Genomic DNA, 17,612 nt, shown 5'->3' with positions numbered 1-17,612 from the left:
ATGACTGGACTGCTTGAGCCAACACTGTATTGCTCGGAAGAACTAACTGAAGGTATAATCAGCCATTTGATATGTCTTGCAGTGTTCAACATTGTTTTTTCCATAACTGCACTTGTGGGAAATTCTCTGATCTTCGTCGCCCTTCAAAAGGATACCTCGCTTCATCCGCCTTCCAAAGTATTGCTTCGCAATCTGGCTGCAAGTGATTGCTTTGTTGGCCTCCTTCAACCACTTTTTGCTACATACTTGTTGTCTTTGGTGCATCAACGATGGCAGTTGTGTGTCTACACCTTTATCATATGCACTATAACAGCCTCCATGTTAGTTGAAGTGTCGTACTTGACAATAGCTTCCATAAGCGTGGACAGACTTCTGGCTATCTTGTTAGGACTCAGGTACAGGCAAGTTGTAACCATCAAGCGAGTATATGCAGTTGTTATTACCTTTTGGGTTTTTCCAATTGTCGGCGTCGTTGTTGGGTTTTACAGTCACAATGCATGGGAAATTTTCACGGTCTCCAAACTGATAATCTCCCTGATAGCATCCATCTATTGCTATATACGAATTTTTGCCAGGCTGCATCGCCATGGAATTCAAGTTCAAGACAATGCCCAGGTTTCAACGAACCAAACAATTTCACTGAACATAGCACCATACAGAAAGACAGTGTATAGTGCATTGTGGGTGAAGCTGGCATTGGGACTTTGTTACTTGCCATATTTATTTGCAGCACCATTCCTTTATCCAAAAATCCGAATGAGACAAGCTTCAGGTTTTTATTTTTTTATGTTGGAGGCCTTCATAAGTCTCACCTTTTTCAATTCATCGTTAAATCCAGTTCTCTATTGCTGGAAGATCAAAGAAGTGAGACGAGCCATGAAAGACACGTTCAGAGAGCTGTGTTGTTTACGGAATGATTAGAATAATTTGGATTATTGAGTTTCTTTAATAGCTGGGAAGGGCAAGGGTGGAGGATTGTAAATATGACTATTGTTGCAGAATTATGAGGATAAATTCAGTATTTCCGCTTAACGCGGCTAAAACACTGCGACTATCGGCTTTAATTATTTATAATTCGTAATATTGCTGTGGACTCATTGCAGGGCTTAATTAAGTGCATTTTTGAACAATTTCGTGGAGTAATAACTACAGCAATAAAGTATCTTGTGCGTATCTCTTCTTAAATTTTGTGAAATAATCCTCTAGCGAAAATAAAATGCAGTGTCCTGCTAAAACAGAAAGGTGAAAATGAACTGTTACGCTGTGATTAAAGCACAGCTGTTTCATGTGACACATTTGCATATGCAAATGTTAATAATGCAAACATTGTGTTAGCGTTTTCCTCTTTCAAAGTAGGTAACCTCTTTAGTGTGAAAGATCCTATCCCCAATGGACCCCGATCATGTGTGGCTTATCAATTTTCGTGTGCAGGCTGTGCAGCTTGCTATGTCGGAGATACCACCCGACATTTCAACACACGTGTAAGGGAACACTAGGAAACGGACAGGGCCTCACACATTGTCAATTATCTAGAGAGCTCCTTAGCATGTCGCTCTGCATGCTCCCGTGACAATTTTGCCATCATCGATCAGGCATCTTCGCGGTTTGCTCTTAAAATCAAAGAGGCGTTGCACATATTTTGGGACAAACCAACATTTAACGCACAGGTCAAACATGTTAATTTAAAACTTTCTGTTTAATTTTGAATTACTATTGTCATAGTCTTAATTGTTGGCATTATTATTACCGTAATTTCTCTAGTATTTATATTTCACTTCAATCTATTCTACATTTCACACTGAAGATGGCAGAGGCAACTGCCGAAACATGCATGTTACAACACTCAGGAGTGTTGTGTTTTTCTTAAACTTAATTTCTTCACTGCTTTTGTCTAGACAATTTAATATGTACAGAAGAGTTTTAAACGTGGAGAAGCTGGTGATCGTTTCTTTTTTTGTAAAAAAAGATCATTTTTTAAATTTCCTTTCAGTTAAGAGGAATTCATTTTACACAATCAACACAGACTAGACAGCACGTGGGTAAAGCTAGGAGTATTACAGTAATAGTTTTGTGCCTTTAAACGTCTGCATCATATTCAAATAATCTTGCAGTATGAAAAGTATATAGTGACCAGTTCTCTACGGTGAAACTGACCATATGAATCATTAACGTTTGTTACAACTCCCATCTCAAATACGTTTTGCGATTGGAGGAGAACGTGTCACGTGTCATGAGTCAAAACTCACTAACTCCCTGGGGTGAACAGAACTCACTAACTCCCTAGGGAAACAACGACTTGAACTTTCGACTCGCAGGTGATTAGGTCGGGCACCTCTGAAACAGCGGCAAATTTGTAATATTTTGCAATAAAGTCGTAAGTTGACATCCGTGTATTGTTCTATTTTTAGTTGGGAGGTATAACAAAACACTTGTCGCTGAATTTGGCCAACGACGGCGCAGAAAATTGACAAACTTAGGCTGATTTATAAGATGATAGTGCTAGGTTAAGACTAGACGGTGCAGTGGCAACCTTGTGCGTTGGTCATTAAGTGATTGAAATTATTTCAGTCTTTTTCTCGGGAGAATTAGCTTTAGGTATAAATATCCATTCCATTTCATGTCTTGCGCTGTTCAACATTGTTCTTTCATTCAATTTCAAAATGTTCTTTCACTGTTCTTTCAATTACTGCAAATGTTGAAAATTCTCGTAACTTTATCACTCTTCAAAGGGCTACCTTGCTTCATTCGCAGGCCAAAATCCTCAGTGTTTCACTCTCCTGCGGCAAGTAATCTCTTCGTTCTTCGTTGGCCGCCTTAGAAGCTGTTTTAATTTTGTCACTAGCATGTTGCTTTTGATACACCATTAATGGCAAAGATGTCGTTCCCACTGAGTCTTGTGTGCTATACAGTGGCCACTGTGTTGGTTATAACGTCATTGCGGACAGTAACAACCTTCTGGCACTGTTGTTAGGACTCAGGTACAAACATATGTAGATTGTAACGATAAGATGAGTTAGTGTAGGTAGCTGTAACCTCCTTTTGGGGTTTTTAATTAAGTGTCGCTGTTGCAGTTGCGTTTTGCAGTCAGAATGCGTGGAAAATTGTTTCAGTCGCAAAGGAACTTGAATTTTTGATAGCAGCAATTTACAGTTATAAAAGAATTTTTGCTAGGCTGTATTATCATCAAACTCAGATTTGAGACAATGATCAGATTCACATTTCAGATTTAATTTTTTTTTTTTTTTGTACTATTTCCAAATATACATTAACATTGCAATGAATTACAAGAACAGGAGAAAAAAAAAAAGCAAAATAAGTAAAATATGAGTAAGGATTACGTCTTTGTAAACGTTGGCCGTGTAGCATTTATATTTGAACAGACTTTACTGATTAGAGTGTAATGTGAAGTGCCAGTTTTCTACCCCAGACGGGAGCAGGCCATGGGAACTGACCTTGTAGCTCAGTGGGTAGAGCAGCGGTGATCTAACCCGAAGGTCGTGGGTTCAATTCCCACCCTGGTCAAAGTTTTTCTCTGTCCTTGTGTGGGCCCATTTCCATTAGTGGGGCTAACGCTCACATGGTTCATATGGGGTAGAAACTTGACACTTCACATTGCACTCTAATCAGTTAAGGAAAATATGCTGTGATTGACCAAAGTAGCTTAAGCCTTTGAGTTGGTGACTGCCATGCGTGAAATTAATTCCTTAAACACAGACATAATTTTCCAAAAAAAGAAAGAAAGTGACTTGCAAAATGAGTTCCACAATGTAAATCATATATGTATTACGTAGATAAAACGTATTTAGAAGCCTAGTACAGTTTGTATTGTTTGAAAAATGGGTCTAACATAGATGTTTTAATTCCAAGGGAATCGCTTCCCAGATTTTTTAGCACCATAATTATTGCTTATGCTTGGTCTATAAAAGTTGACATTAGTGACAAATCTGGTATAATAATTTGTTGGGAGCAATGTTGATATGAAATTGAGAATCTCCTAGTTATTTTCACTTTCCAGGGCGCCGCCGTCTTAGATTATTGACCTGCACGTGTTGCCCTGTTATTTTCCACACAGGGAGCATTTGCTTTGAAAGAATTGGACAACAGAAACAGGTTACATCTATTAAAGATGGTGGCCCTTGGGAAATTTAAAAACAAAATCAAATGATTCTTAAGTTCATTTTTTTGCGAATAAAACAGCTTTCATAAAAGCTCAAACAATTTTGATTACAATCATTATGTTCTGTGGTTTAATTCACAGTGCGACGCGCCTTACCGTGGCCACCCAACAAACTTTCACAAAGAGAGATTTAGCTTCGCGTTTACGGCAGACAGCAAACGGGGAACGGATATTTGTGTTTTGCCAAAAATCAAAGAAACTGGTCTGATTTTAGCTCCTTTTTTTCTGTTATCTACAAATATCGCACAACTTCTAAAAAAAGAGACAAAAGTTAGAATAACAGAATTTTCATGCTTTTATGACAAGCAACAGCCTGCCGTTTGACGTTTCCCGTTTCACGGAAACGCGATGCTAAATCTCTACGTCAACTCAAATACCCATTCAACGGTGTTCAACGACAACCGTGCGAACTTTGCAAGGAGGGGTGACTGTCAATCAAAGTCGCTCACCCTTATTGGCGTATAAGTTTTAAAAACTTTATTAGGTGGCCAACAAAGGAGACTAATGTTGCACATGCACCTCATCACCCCTAAAAGCCCTTGAAACTCAGTCAAATTCATTCGAATCGCGGGAACGTGAGAAATGGTGGATGTAGTGCTGTCATCGTTAACATTCATCGCCTGTTTCCAAAAGGACGGCACACAATGAATGCAAAGATAATGAGTCATTTGAAAGACTTGTTATTTCCTTATGTTTTTGACTGATACTGGTGCAATACAACGGGAAATACGGCGAAGGATCACAAATGAAGCGAAGATGGCGAGTCAAAAGTGTGGCAATGAACTGCAGAACTTGCAAGGAGCAGAGCATAGTTTTGCCTTCCTGGCGTTGTTTTTCCTTATTTAAGAGACTTCAACTCAGAATGGAGTGCCGTTTAATAATAAAGTAAGTCGGATTTAAATTGAAATGTGAGTTTACATTCAAAAATATGGATAAACTGGCGTTTGAAGCGAGGACAACGATAAATCAGCTAACAAGATGGAGTTGAAAAATGGCAGCCCACTAGTGAAGAACATCTCAATTCGTTATAAAGCTTCCCAACCTTGAAATTTTGAACCACATGGTCTACATAGAATCGGGAATTGTTCTGGAGAAGAAATAGGGCTGTTTTTGAATCGTGAAGCAAACAGATAAAGTCAAGACGCAAGGCTTTACTTTATGAGTGCTCCAGATTATTTAAATTTCCTTGGTAAAAAATATTTTGATTCCTTTTTCCGAGACTTTTGTCATAGGCCGTGATACGGGAATTCCCGCTTGCTGCAGTACGCCCAACAACCAAAGAAACGATTTGTAGAAAGAAATTGTCATTTACAGTGGCAAGGTTCGACACAGCAGGTTTCGTGTGTTACGGTGTTGTCTACAAAATGGCTCCAAATCTTATTATGATATCATCTTACTCTGCCCTATTGTGTCTTTGATTTGGCAAACTTTCACGTCTGAAAATTAAACCACTTAAAAGGAATTAAATTTGAAGCTTTTTTCAATTTGTATTCTGTCATATTGCCTAAGCTGCGAAAGTTTCAAGTTAATGAAATGACGCACACAAGTAATTCTAACTCGGAGAACGAAACTCAAGTCGGCAGCTCATGCGTTCTCGTGGCCAAATCTCAGAAAATAATTCGTGATATGGGAATCGCCTTTAACAGCCGACACACAAATATCAGAGGAATATATTGAGTCAAACAGTTTAAATTTAAAAGTTGCAAGGCGCGCGCAAGCAACCAGCAAAGTGAGCCTATTGTCCTATTGAAATCCGTCACTTCGAGCCAGTTGTTTGCTCGGACGTTTCCTTAAAGGCCGATAAATACGAGATACAAAAACCCTCAACAATGTTTCGTTGCAAGTGTGGGTCGATGTTTCCCGTTTATCACCTTGCATGATTATCTTGTCGCGCAACAAAAACATTTCTTGCTGGTTGACGAAAGTTGTTGCGAAAAGTAGAGCGCGGGTCTACTCTGAGCAACAACGTTTGGCTTTGTTGCTCGTTTTTCATCAAGCTCACAACTTGTCGCGCAACAAATGTGCTCGTGTACTAGAAAATCAACCAATTAGCGCGCTGCATTTCTTCAACCCGCAACAAATGTTTTTGTTACGGGTCAAGTTGATCTTGCAAGGTGAAAAACGCGAAACATGGACCAAAACTTGCAACGAAACAATGCGCGACAAGTTGAGGGTTTTTGTATCTCGTATTTCGCCGCCTTAATGCTACCCAGCGATATCTTGCCTCGTGAGTTTCGCGGCTTTGCTAAATTTAAAAAAAAACCAGTCCTTGTGGATACATCGTAAACTAATTTTGCAGGGAAGAAAATGGAAATTGACATTGGTTCATAATTAAATTATTTATTTGTTTGCACAGAATTTGCTAATCTGAGGCGAAGTACTATTTACATTTGTATAAAACTGCTTACAACAGGAATATTAAAACCCGAAAATATTACAGAGAACATAACATGCACTGTGCCACCAATATAAATAAATGGCATATAGTCAACTGTAATAAAAAAGGAAAGACTCTGATTTCTATTTTAAATAAATCATTCTTTTATTTGGGTATTAAAGCTTACAAAGTTGTCAATGTGTTCAAGTCATTAACTGACTCTGAAAAAGAGCTATAACAATTACCATTATGCACTTAACCTCTTTCCATTTACAAAATTTATAAGGATTGCACATTAATAATTTATATACTGTTATTATTACAACATTAAAGGAAGTGTATTCACATTTTGTCAACTTATTTACAAGAATTTTCAAAAAAGTATAAATTTATTTTTGAAAGTCATCTTACCTAGTAAAATTGTGTGAAACGCTTCCTTAAAATCATTCCAAAATGATAAACAGTTAAAACATTTGTGAATGTAATCCATAATGTGAATACAATCAACTTAACAACTATCTCCTCACACAAAGAATAATAAGATTATATTCTTAACTTTAAGTAGTACTCAATCTACAGAACAGGATATCCCATTCAGTTGCAATATTTAAACTTATAAACAAACAATACTGGAGTACATACTAGCAAGCAAGGAAATCAGTACTGAGGAAAATAGTGTTCAAAATTTGCTTTTTCAAAATGGGATTTTAGATGTGCTGTTTCAATTTTAAAGAGGAAGGTCATTCCAAAAGTATTTTCCAATAATAGACAGTCAGAATTTTCCTATACTTGTATTGGTTACAGCATGAAGACATAAATGCTGTAAAGATCCTGAGTTGAATGATTACATTGCTCCGAAACCAGTCATATGGAAAAAAAATTACTTGGCTTATCACCACAAAGACAAAATTATGCATAAATAAAGATGTACATTTTAGCAATATCATGAAATTTCAGTAGACCTAATGAAACATAATGTGGGGTAGGGGACCATCATTGATGATTCTTATAACTTTATTTTGCAATTTATAAGCTGTGACAATGGATTTTCATAATTAATACTCCGCAATATACAGCCATGCAGTAACTATGGCTAAATAAGCGAATAATAGATACTGATTAGACAATGTTTACTGACAATGCTTTACCTTAATGATGATATTAATACATTTACTAACTTTGTTACAAATATAATGACTATGGTTATGCCAGGAAAGGTGATGGCCAATATAGATATCATACCCAAGTATATAAAGCTTGAAACTTGTTCAAGGCATTGACCAGCTAAAGTTAATGAAGGAAGTAAGTTGAAATTTAGAATTGAAGATAAGATATTTAGTTTTCATTAAATTTTAAAGTTAATAAATCTTGCACTGCACGAAAAAATGGATTTTCACCAAATTTGAACAGCGCAAATATAATGCAAACATATGTTTACTCTAGAGCTAACCTGTAGCAAACGCGGTAAATGCCACATTTGCACCATATTTTCACACCTGTGTGAATATAGCAGCAAATGCGGCATTTTACCATGTTTGCTACAGGTTTTCTCTAGAGTAAATATATGTTTGCATTATATTTGCTCTATGCAAATTTGGTGTAAATCCGTTTTTTCGTGCAGTGTTGGTAGTTCAGAGTTAATGTCAGTTAGAAGTTCATCTATATATAGGGAAGATATCTGTTGACAAGCATTGATGTGCCAACCACAGGAACAAAAGACCCTTTGTTTCAACAGCCAGTGAGCCTCTGGTTGGCATATAAATAGGAAAACAATATCTTCTCTGCAGTGTTTTGGCATGCTGGGTTGCAGAGGTTTCCCCTCCACATAATATATATATATATATTAACAAATTGCTATTTACAGGATCTCAAGTGGGTAAAATGGTCAGAAAATGAGAAAATCGGGTTTTTTATTACCTAAAAGTAGGAAAAAATTGCAGCATTTGCACGTGAATAGGAAAAGTAATGAAATTCCTAATTGAAGTCATCATTGAGAGGTTCAAAACTATTGTTTTTAAATCAACATGAAGTACAAGCTTATCACATTTTTCTCCAGCCATGAGCACAAAAAAATGATAATTTTTCCTGGAAAACCAGGGAATTTAAAAGGCTCAAAAAATAGGAAATAATGTTAAATATTAATAGCTTGCACATTCATCAACTACCTACAGGTTACTACCGTACCCTTATTATCTATTCTCCGATTTCAATTCTCCACACAGGTTGCTAATTGTAACTAGTGGTTAAAATTTAGGAACTGGTAAAGAAGAAGACGTTAATAATGCTGGCATTTCTTATCAGGTTTCTTTGGACAACAAGGAAGGTAAAACACATTAATTTTTTCAAGGACATTTAATAGCTTATGTTGGCTTCAGATTATATAAAAAAAGAAAGGAATTGCGTATCATACCTTAGCAGACTTGACAGTACGGCCTCAGCTGAACAACCACCTCAATCGATCTATGACAACATTCAAGAACATTTTAACTCGGAAATCTGCCCAAGCCATAAGATATCTTGCACGTCTTCTTCTCTCCACGGTTGTTGCTCTGGGAGTTGACTAGATCTCTGGAACAGGAACGACGCGGATGTAAGCAGCGCTAACTGAACATCCTCTTACACGTACGACAGTGGACGTCGATTCAGCTGAATTTCAGCAGCACAACAGTACAACATCACACAGCTCCTCCCATGTTAGCAACCCACGTCCTACGGACTTATAAAAAGATCTCTCTCATCTGCCAGGTAGGAATGGAAGCTCTCGTCCTTCTGAATCTGTTTAAGGATTCTTGCCGCTTCCACAAAGGTTCTTCCATTATCAAAGAACACTTTAGCAGGTCTCCCTCTCCGAGAAATTAAGCGTTTAAAGCTGCCGAGAAGGGTTAGGGTCTCCAAATTCGGTAAGACATCAACTTGTAGAACTCTTGACAAACTGCAAGCGTAAAGGACTAGTTTGGCCTTTCCTTCAACTTGGGGGACTTGCGATATTTCAGCGGTCCAGCGAAATCCACACCCACAATCTCAAAGGCACAGGACCCTTCTGTTCTTTCCTTGGGCAGTAAACCAGGCGGGGGAACAGCTTGAGCTACGGCTTGAAAACGCTTGCACCCCCAGCACCCTCAGCAGCTCTTGAGGCAGCGTGTTCGAGTGGTTAGGGCGTTTGGGTTTGCATGCGGCTGCTCCGGGTTCAAATCCCGTTCTAACCTCTTGTTAGGATTTGTCTCCGGTTGTCCCGGATTCAACTCTACCACGCTTTGTAAATATCCAACTGGTTGCCTCCTGCCAGTTGGGGTTCTTAATAATATTTCTGTTAAGTTTGAATTGTCTCTTTCACATTGTTAATTGTGGGTTGCCCGTAAACTAGCTTGATAGCTAAGTGCAGTTCCACTATAAACAAAGCATTTACATTTACATTATCTTCTTGGCAAGCTTGCGCAATCTAGGCACCGAGAATTCCTCTCGAACCGCCGCCATGATTAATCCCCGACCGCTATGAAGGGTAAGTTGGTGAGTATTTCTGTACAAACTTAGAAGTAAAAACGGCATCATTGGGTAGGAAAACCGGATAATTCCCTTGAATGCGTCCACGACATTCAAGAATTTCCTCATTATTTGTTTGAAGACTGAGCTGTACTTTATCATCAGCGAACCTGGGAGAATTTAAACAGCCAGACCTTTTGCGATTCAATTTCGGCAATGCGCTGCTTCGCAAGACGTGCCTTTGCTGCTACTATACTAAGCCTTGCGTAATACCAAAATCTTGGTGAACAACAGCATAGACTGCTGCCGCAACACCGTGCCCACTAGCGTCTCCGAAGGGGTGGAGCTCTACTTCATTGATGGGTTCTTGATACGGAGCCAGCGTTCTTTTAGTTACTACTTTTCCAGGTAGAAAATTATCCCCGCGCTTCCACTTCGCAGCAAGCTCATCTGACAATGGGGCGTCCCAAGCAACCTGTTCTCACGTGCATCTCGAAAAATAGACTTTCCTTGTAGGATTATCGGAGAAACCAGTGCAAGTGGGTCATAGATACATGCGAGCTTCCCTAGAATAGTGTCTAGCTCAGGAAATGCTATGGAAATAGTGTCTGCTGTCTTATCCCATTCTAGACCAAGCCGTTTTGTTCCACCAGTAGAAGATTCGGTTCCCAAGTTCTGCTTGGCGTAGAGGGACTTCACTGAGGTCCACATTCTCTTGTAAGCTTTCCTCTAACTCTGGTGAGTTTGAGTCTCACTTGTGTAATTGCAACTCACTGTCGAAAAAGATGGTTACCGCATCAGCTTTGAGTTTCTTTGCGCGGGTAACAGTCGGTCCACCAGAGAGCAGGTCGTCAATGTACAAACTGCGTAAAATCTCAGCCACGCTCTGGGGAAATTGCTTTCTCTACGACTCCAGACGTTCTTCAATCACACCCCCTAGAAGAAATGGAGAAGCAGCTACACCAAAATAGAGCTCTTGTAAACCTCAGAATGATCACCTCAGAGGAATTAAGATCACGTAACCAGTGAAACCGAAGAGCGTCATGATCACTCTCGCGTATGCAAACTTGAAGGAATGCTTTTCTCATGTCAGCTGCAAAAGCTATGGAGTGAAATCTTCCACGTACTAGCACGTCATAGACTTTGCTTTGCAAGGGAGGGCCTGACTCAAGACAGTCGTTTAATGAAGGTGCTCCTTTCTGTCCTCTCGCTGAACAGTCGTGCACAATACGCAGCTTTGTGGTCTCCGCGTTCTCCCTAATAATGGCTGGATGGGGCATGTAGAATTGTCTACCAGAAGAATTCAAGGGAGTTGGCTCGACCACACCTTCTTTCAGCTGATCTTAAATTATCTCATTATATTCCTTTAGCTTATCCATACGTCGTAGCCTAGATACCTGACTGGTAACCGACGCAAACTGCCCTCTCGATTATCAGGAAGAGGTGGATGATCTCCTTTCCCCGGTAGTGCTGTTTCATACCAGCGTTTGTCTGGATCTCGTGTGAGCTGTTCACGAAAATCCTTATACACTTCTTGTTAAGCTCCAGCTGGAGTTTCCGCTTTACCGAGCACCTCCAGAGCACATAATCTTTCATAGTCACCCACCGCATTGATCGCCGAAAAACCTGCGCCGACATCATTTTCTATTCCTGGAGCCATGAGTGCCCATCCAAAACGGGTGAATTTTGCTACATGTTCTCCACGACGTCCCATGCGTGGTTGTGTACGTGTGCGAATTCAGGCCTACTTGTTCGCACCGAGGATCATATGAACAGGTAAGCGTTCATCTTGTGACTGATCGTTCGTCAACCTCGATTCCATGTAGAAGAGAGTGGCGGGCAATCCGCTCAGGGTACCGGGGATTATCCAGCATCAGCAACTCCCTTTTGTCTATTCGCGTGACGCGCGTGTACAACGAGAAGACTCCTTTCACTGCCTGTAGACACAAATCGTATTCTGATAGCTTTGTGGTTGTCGCACCCAGCAACGTGGCGACACGACGCGTTCCACTCTTCACTGCACGTGCGTGAATGAGATTTATCAGTGTGGAAGATACATAAGAATGAGTGGCTCCGCTATCAAGGAGTGCGCGGAATTTGTGACCATTAACTTAAACCACAACCACAGGATGTATTACTGATGATCGGACTACGTTAATTGTACATGTCAGACTTGAACTTGAAATACCTCCCTCGCAAATTGATGTATGATGTTTTTTTATGACAAATACGGCACGAGAATTTGCTGGGACATTTCATGGCACTATGTTGACCAGCAGCACAATTTTGTTTATTAGAAATGTCTTCCGTTCGGCTGGCGTGGAAATCTTATCACATCTCGACGATACACAATTACTACTACCACAATAGACGCAATTTTTGGTGTGACAATCCTGAGAGTGAAAGGGCCGTTCCCTTGGGACATTAGGACGTTTGGGTAAGGGGTTGCCCTTTGTCGGGTTTCTTTTCTCAGACCCTTTTACGATTGCGTTTGTGGCCGTCCACTTGCGCAAGGACTCTAGTAATCCCTTCAAGGACCACGAACGCCAATCACCGCCCACGTGCGTCACCAACTCGCTTCGAAGAAACTCCAACATTTTCACAATAACATAATAAGTTACGCCTTGGACAGATTCGAGTTTTCCTAACGTTTTTAGGCTTTCAATTGTGAACAAACGTTTTTCATAAAACTGATGGCAATATTTCTCTATGTTATAGCTGGCAATTCGAGTAGATTAATGACATATGCTCCCGCTATTTCTTCTGGGTGCCCATATTTTTCGCGAAGATATTTCAGACTGAGCTCGCTGATAGTCGTCTTCATTTAATGTTAGACTATCTATAGCGCTTCGTACTCTTAAAACCAATAGCTCCTTAAGGTGTGAGAACTTTGTCACCAGAGGAACGTTCTGAGAATCTACCATTGCTATGAATTGGTTCTCCAAACCAACCCAGTCGATTACGGTCCCATTAAAAGGGGTAATAGAGAGTTTGGGAAGCTTTACAACGGACCTTTTCTCTTCCAGTTCCTTTTACTTGAGGGCTGCTTCAAGCTTCTGGTCGAGTAGCTGTTTTTCATAAGACAGGTCTTTCCAATGCGCTTCTTCAAGTTCAAGGTCATGCTTCTCCTTTACAATTGCATCAAGGCATTCATAGAGCTTTTCCACGATTGCATCGGTCATATTGAATTCCTTTTCAATCCCATCAGACCAAACGTTCACTGTTTCTTCAGAGAGAAAACTTGCTCTCCGCGATAGATTCTCCCAATTGATCGATTTCACCAGCCAAAGATATGATAGACGCACGTTGCCGATCGATGGCTTGTTTTTCACGACTTGCAATGATCTCATCACACTTCTTTATCCTAAGATGAAGAGCCTTCAGTTTTGCCTCTAATTCACTAAGCTGTTTCTTCAGAGACATCTTTACTCGGAGACTGTCCCGTTGGAGGTGACAGTAATGTGGGAAACACGAGAAAGAAGCCCACACTTGTCACGGTATCACAAGATTTATTCACAAGAGAGATGGGAGATCTCTCACAATCACAATTCCCTCAAAATCAATATATGAAACTATAGAAGGCTTATACTAAATAGAGCTTAGACAAAAGACTATTCTTGGCTACCAAGCCCAAGAGCAAAACCGCCGATAATTCTCATTGGCTAAACTAAACTTACGTGGTTTCACATACTAACCAACGGAAATGAAAGCTTATTCCGTCTCTCACTAAATCGCATTTACTTAATCAGCCAAGTCTATTAAAAAAAGAGGTCGCTAAAAAGATCAACAAAATACTCGTGTACAATTTCCAACTTTAACGACGACATCGAGTTTTACTCGATGACGTGGATGCGGAAGACCTTTTTGGAAACATTTTCGCTTTGAGACATTTATTTAGACAAGCTTTACTCTAGTAAAGACATGTAAATAAAACGAAAGAATGTATTGTCTGTAATAGCTACAAAATTCTTGAACATTTTGCCTCCAATCCCAATTCTGGCATTTAGTTGCTGTAGGGAGTAGCCAAGGAAACTCTTCTAACATTTATTTTGTAATAGTCTCCAGGAGTTTGCGCTGGAGCATTTGCTCTGTAAGCTTGTCTTTTAACTATTCTGATCATTCTGGGTTGAACTGAAACACTTCTTGCCAGATTAACAGCTTCAGTGTAGAGGTGGTGTTGTCTTACAACGATGTCAGCTTGCATTTGGCTTAGATCTGACATCAAACTTGCAATTTCATCCTTTGCTTTCAAAAGATCCATTTATTTCCTTTGTAGTTTAACTGTTCAGGGCCTAGTTCAATTCAGTATGTGTCTCAAAATTACCAGGAAGACAAAGTGACTGCATAAATAAAGTTCTGTGCATTATGTCTACTTTTAATATTTCAATTTCCAGTTGCTGTGTACTCTTGTACCTGTATGTCACCGTTCAAAGTAATGTCTTCCAGTAACGAGATAATTATTGACTCATCAACCACGGATACGATTCTCCTGTGGGTGGATACTGTAGAACTTCTCCTTGTCCAGGGTAGGGTGGTGGTGGGGTTTGAGGATATGGGTACTCTGGTGGGGGAATTTCATATTGCGGGTTTGTTGCTGGTGGACGGATAGGATCCACTGTGGGTATTGGATGGCTGTCATCTGCGGGCTCGTGCAACGTCTGTGGAGTTTGTCGGTTTGCCTCTTCATCAACATGGGCCGAATGACCTGCATTTGCTAAAGTAGCCGTTGCCACTGGTGACAATCTAGTGTCAACAGACTCGCGGTTTAAAGCTCTTTTCCTTTTGACAACCACTACAGCGACAGTAACAACAATTATGAAAACTGCTACGCTCACAGTAACGGCGATCGTTATCGCTGAAGAACCTGAAATTGAAAACGCAAACAACAATAAAATAACGTCGTAATGACTTTATTTTGGCCCTTATCAAAAACCGAACTTTTCCCAAATATACATGATGCTAGCTAGTAAACGAAAAGAAAGCTCGGTACAGCCTGCTCAAATACCGTCGCTTATTTGTGCATTCCTGAGAGACATTGTTTTCTATGAATCCGACTCAGACGACGGCATCACCGAATACAAGTTACTTGTGGAATGTTAGTCGGTGCAAGGTATGGTTATAATTACTTGGATTATAGACCAAATTATTGACCAAAGACGTGCACGTGGAGTTGTCAGACCCACCCATCCTTCTCAAGCAATCAAAATCATAATAAATTAGTCTCCTGTCGGGTTATGTCAGTCTTTAAGGGTGCACTTTTTGGGACTATTTCGGAATAAGAATAGACGGCATGGTCGGTCTGCGCGTTTTGGGGGGACTTATTCTGTTTTCGGAATGAACGGAAGAGCATAACTTTGTTCATTCTGCTCCCGATGGCAGAATGAGTGGAATCAACAGAATACGCGTTTTTGTGGATTATTTTGGCGTCGCGGCCACCGAATGTCACTCTTAGTCGTGTCCAGACTATTCCGAGTGTTAGTTCTAAGGTCACCTCTGCAAGAACTATTCCGTTTTTGGAATACGCTGATTTTTAGGAAAGCCTTATTCCGGTTATTCCGTTAATCCTACAACGGAATAGGAATAGACAGAATACTCCCAAAAAATGCACGCTAAATTTGAAGCATACGTAGACTGCTGCTTAAAGTTACTGCTACTACACTGCTACGTTAACTGGAAGGAAAAAGAAAGGTGCAGAGGGCACTTCTTGGAACTTTTATGCCATTCGGTTCATCTCATTTACTACCACTAACGTCAACAACGTCATTATTACCCCACAGTTTTGTTAGAATTTGGGCCACAGGTTAAGCCTGTACTGAAGACGATCAAGTTGATGGTCCTTCAGATGAGTTGGGTAATGACAACAGATGATACATGGCATGTACTGATCGGCCTTTCTCGACATTCCATTTCATTTGCACTCCAGTTCTATCCCATGCACCAATCAAAAATGGCAATGTCGATGCTCTAGAGAAACATCATCACATTTTTCAAAGCCCAAGTAAAAGGTACAACAAAATACCACAGTTTCATTATTAATCATAACTATTACAATTTTCTCAAATTTGATGGGTGCATTAACTGCTTTATTTTTCACTAATTATTGTGTAGGGTTGAAATCGGACAGTGAAATCGGACAGTTGGCTGAAATTGGATACCTGAAATCTGACAGTTACATCAGCCAATCATGTTAAGTGCACTCAGCTTAAAACACCAATCGCATAATTTATCACAATAACCATATCAACGACCACTTACCCTACCAAACTGGGGATTCTCCAAAACTGACAAATTTGTAACATTAGACAGTGAAAAAGGAATTCATTAATTTGTTTTCTCGCAAATTGTAATGGTTGTGATTAATTGGTAACTGGACTTCGTGTCATCCAATTTCGTCTGTAATCTTATTTCTGATTAAACAAATCGGACTCCCGCTACTTGGTCGTCCGATTTTGTTAATCACTCGTATGATCACAGACCAAATTGGACTCCACTCAGTCCTATTACCATTATAAATAATAGTAAATGATCAGTCCCATTTATAGGAACACAGAGAGTAAATACTCACTGCTTGATTCTATAGCTTCAAATGTAGCGTAGAATCCTTCATATTGATCTGGAATTCCATAAGAGTCGGACACAAATCTCACACGTAAGTACCGGCTAGTCGATTCAATGGGGTATGGTGATCGAGAAGGACAATATTGTTCCAATATTACTCCAGACTCCCCATCGATAATTTGAACGTAATCTCCACAAGTCGATATAGGGTCCAATCGAAATCTGTTGAATGTGAGCTTAACGGTATTTCCAACAGGCGCAGTGATAAGCCAGTTACAATCTAAGTCTGGTGGGTAATACTCAAGTGGTGACTTCAGATTCCCTTTTTCACCGGCTATCTTCAAGTTGTTATTGTTTGGGTTACCTGGGAGACATAACTCACTCGAGTCGGCAGCTGAAAAAGGTTAAAGGACTATGGTCAGCTCTTTGATCGGGCTGTGAAACTATGTTTCACAAACCGCACTCAATAGCGAAGAACGTGCGCGTTAATTTGTAAAGGTATGTTGCTTTTGCCTTAGTTCATTCTGTTTCTTTTTATAAATTCAAATCCTAAGAGAGCTGAATCAAGGAGAAAGCGACGCTATACGCTCACCACTGATATTAAGGATGTATAGTGTCTGTGTGCGTGGTGGATTTAGAATGCAAACAGCACGAAAGTTTAACCTTTCAGTCTCTCAAACTCATTGACCGAATGCAAAAGTGGCCCGCCAACAATTTATTGTTTTGTCTGTGCGTTAATTGTCCTTACTGGCCTTTCCAGCACGTGTAAAATTGAAAGAAACGTGGCTGTAAAATGAGGCTCATCAGGTTCATTTACTGGCGGCCATTTTTGCCTTTGGTCTATGTTTTGCATGCTTTCTACGCCGCGTTCATTCAAGACAGTTTATGATCATTTCCCCCCTCGATCCATTTGCTGAGGTTTCAACGACATTCATGGGTAATGGCGAACTGGGAAAAGGAAAAAGCAGGCTTTTTTTTTGGTAATTAATACTTACATCCCGGACTCAAAACTGTGTACCG

The 17,612-nt window shown here is 39.9% G+C and overlaps 2 protein-coding genes across 2 annotated transcripts in view; one reads left to right on the top strand and one right to left on the bottom strand.

Moving 5' to 3' along the window:
- On the top strand, positions 1 to 921 carry LOC137980953 (melanocyte-stimulating hormone receptor-like). Its single transcript, XM_068828334.1, has one exon. The coding sequence runs from the start codon at positions 1 to 3 to the stop codon at positions 919 to 921; it is 921 nt and encodes a 306-aa protein (XP_068684435.1).
- Positions 922 to 6,525: 5,604 nt separating this feature from the next.
- The window catches only part of LOC137979532 (membrane frizzled-related protein-like), an 11,366-nt gene continuing 279 nt past the window's right edge, over positions 6,526 to 17,612 (bottom strand). The window contains exons 1-3 of the mRNA XM_068826803.1: positions 17,588 to 17,612; positions 16,600 to 16,986; positions 6,526 to 14,898 (exon numbers count right to left, since the gene is read on the bottom strand). The exon at positions 17,588 to 17,612 is cut by the window's right edge and continues 279 nt beyond it. Of these exons, the coding sequence (XP_068682904.1) occupies positions 14,492 to 14,898; positions 16,600 to 16,986; positions 17,588 to 17,612 (819 nt within the window). The 3' untranslated portion in view covers positions 6,526 to 14,491. The remainder of the gene's footprint in view (positions 14,899 to 16,599; positions 16,987 to 17,587) is intronic.

Source organism: Montipora foliosa, chromosome 12 (genome assembly GCF_036669935.1).
Source record: "Montipora foliosa isolate CH-2021 chromosome 12, ASM3666993v2, whole genome shotgun sequence".
NCBI lineage: Eukaryota > Metazoa > Cnidaria > Anthozoa > Scleractinia > Acroporidae > Montipora > Montipora foliosa.
The sequence above is the reverse complement of the archived record's forward strand: the minus strand, read 5'-3'. Positions and strand labels throughout refer to the sequence as shown.

Bases quoted from the DNA above. Each gene is read 5' to 3' on its own strand.
- LOC137980953 (XM_068828334.1), top strand. From the start codon at position 1: ATGACTGGACTGCTTGAGCCAACACTGTATTGCTCGGAAGAACTAACT.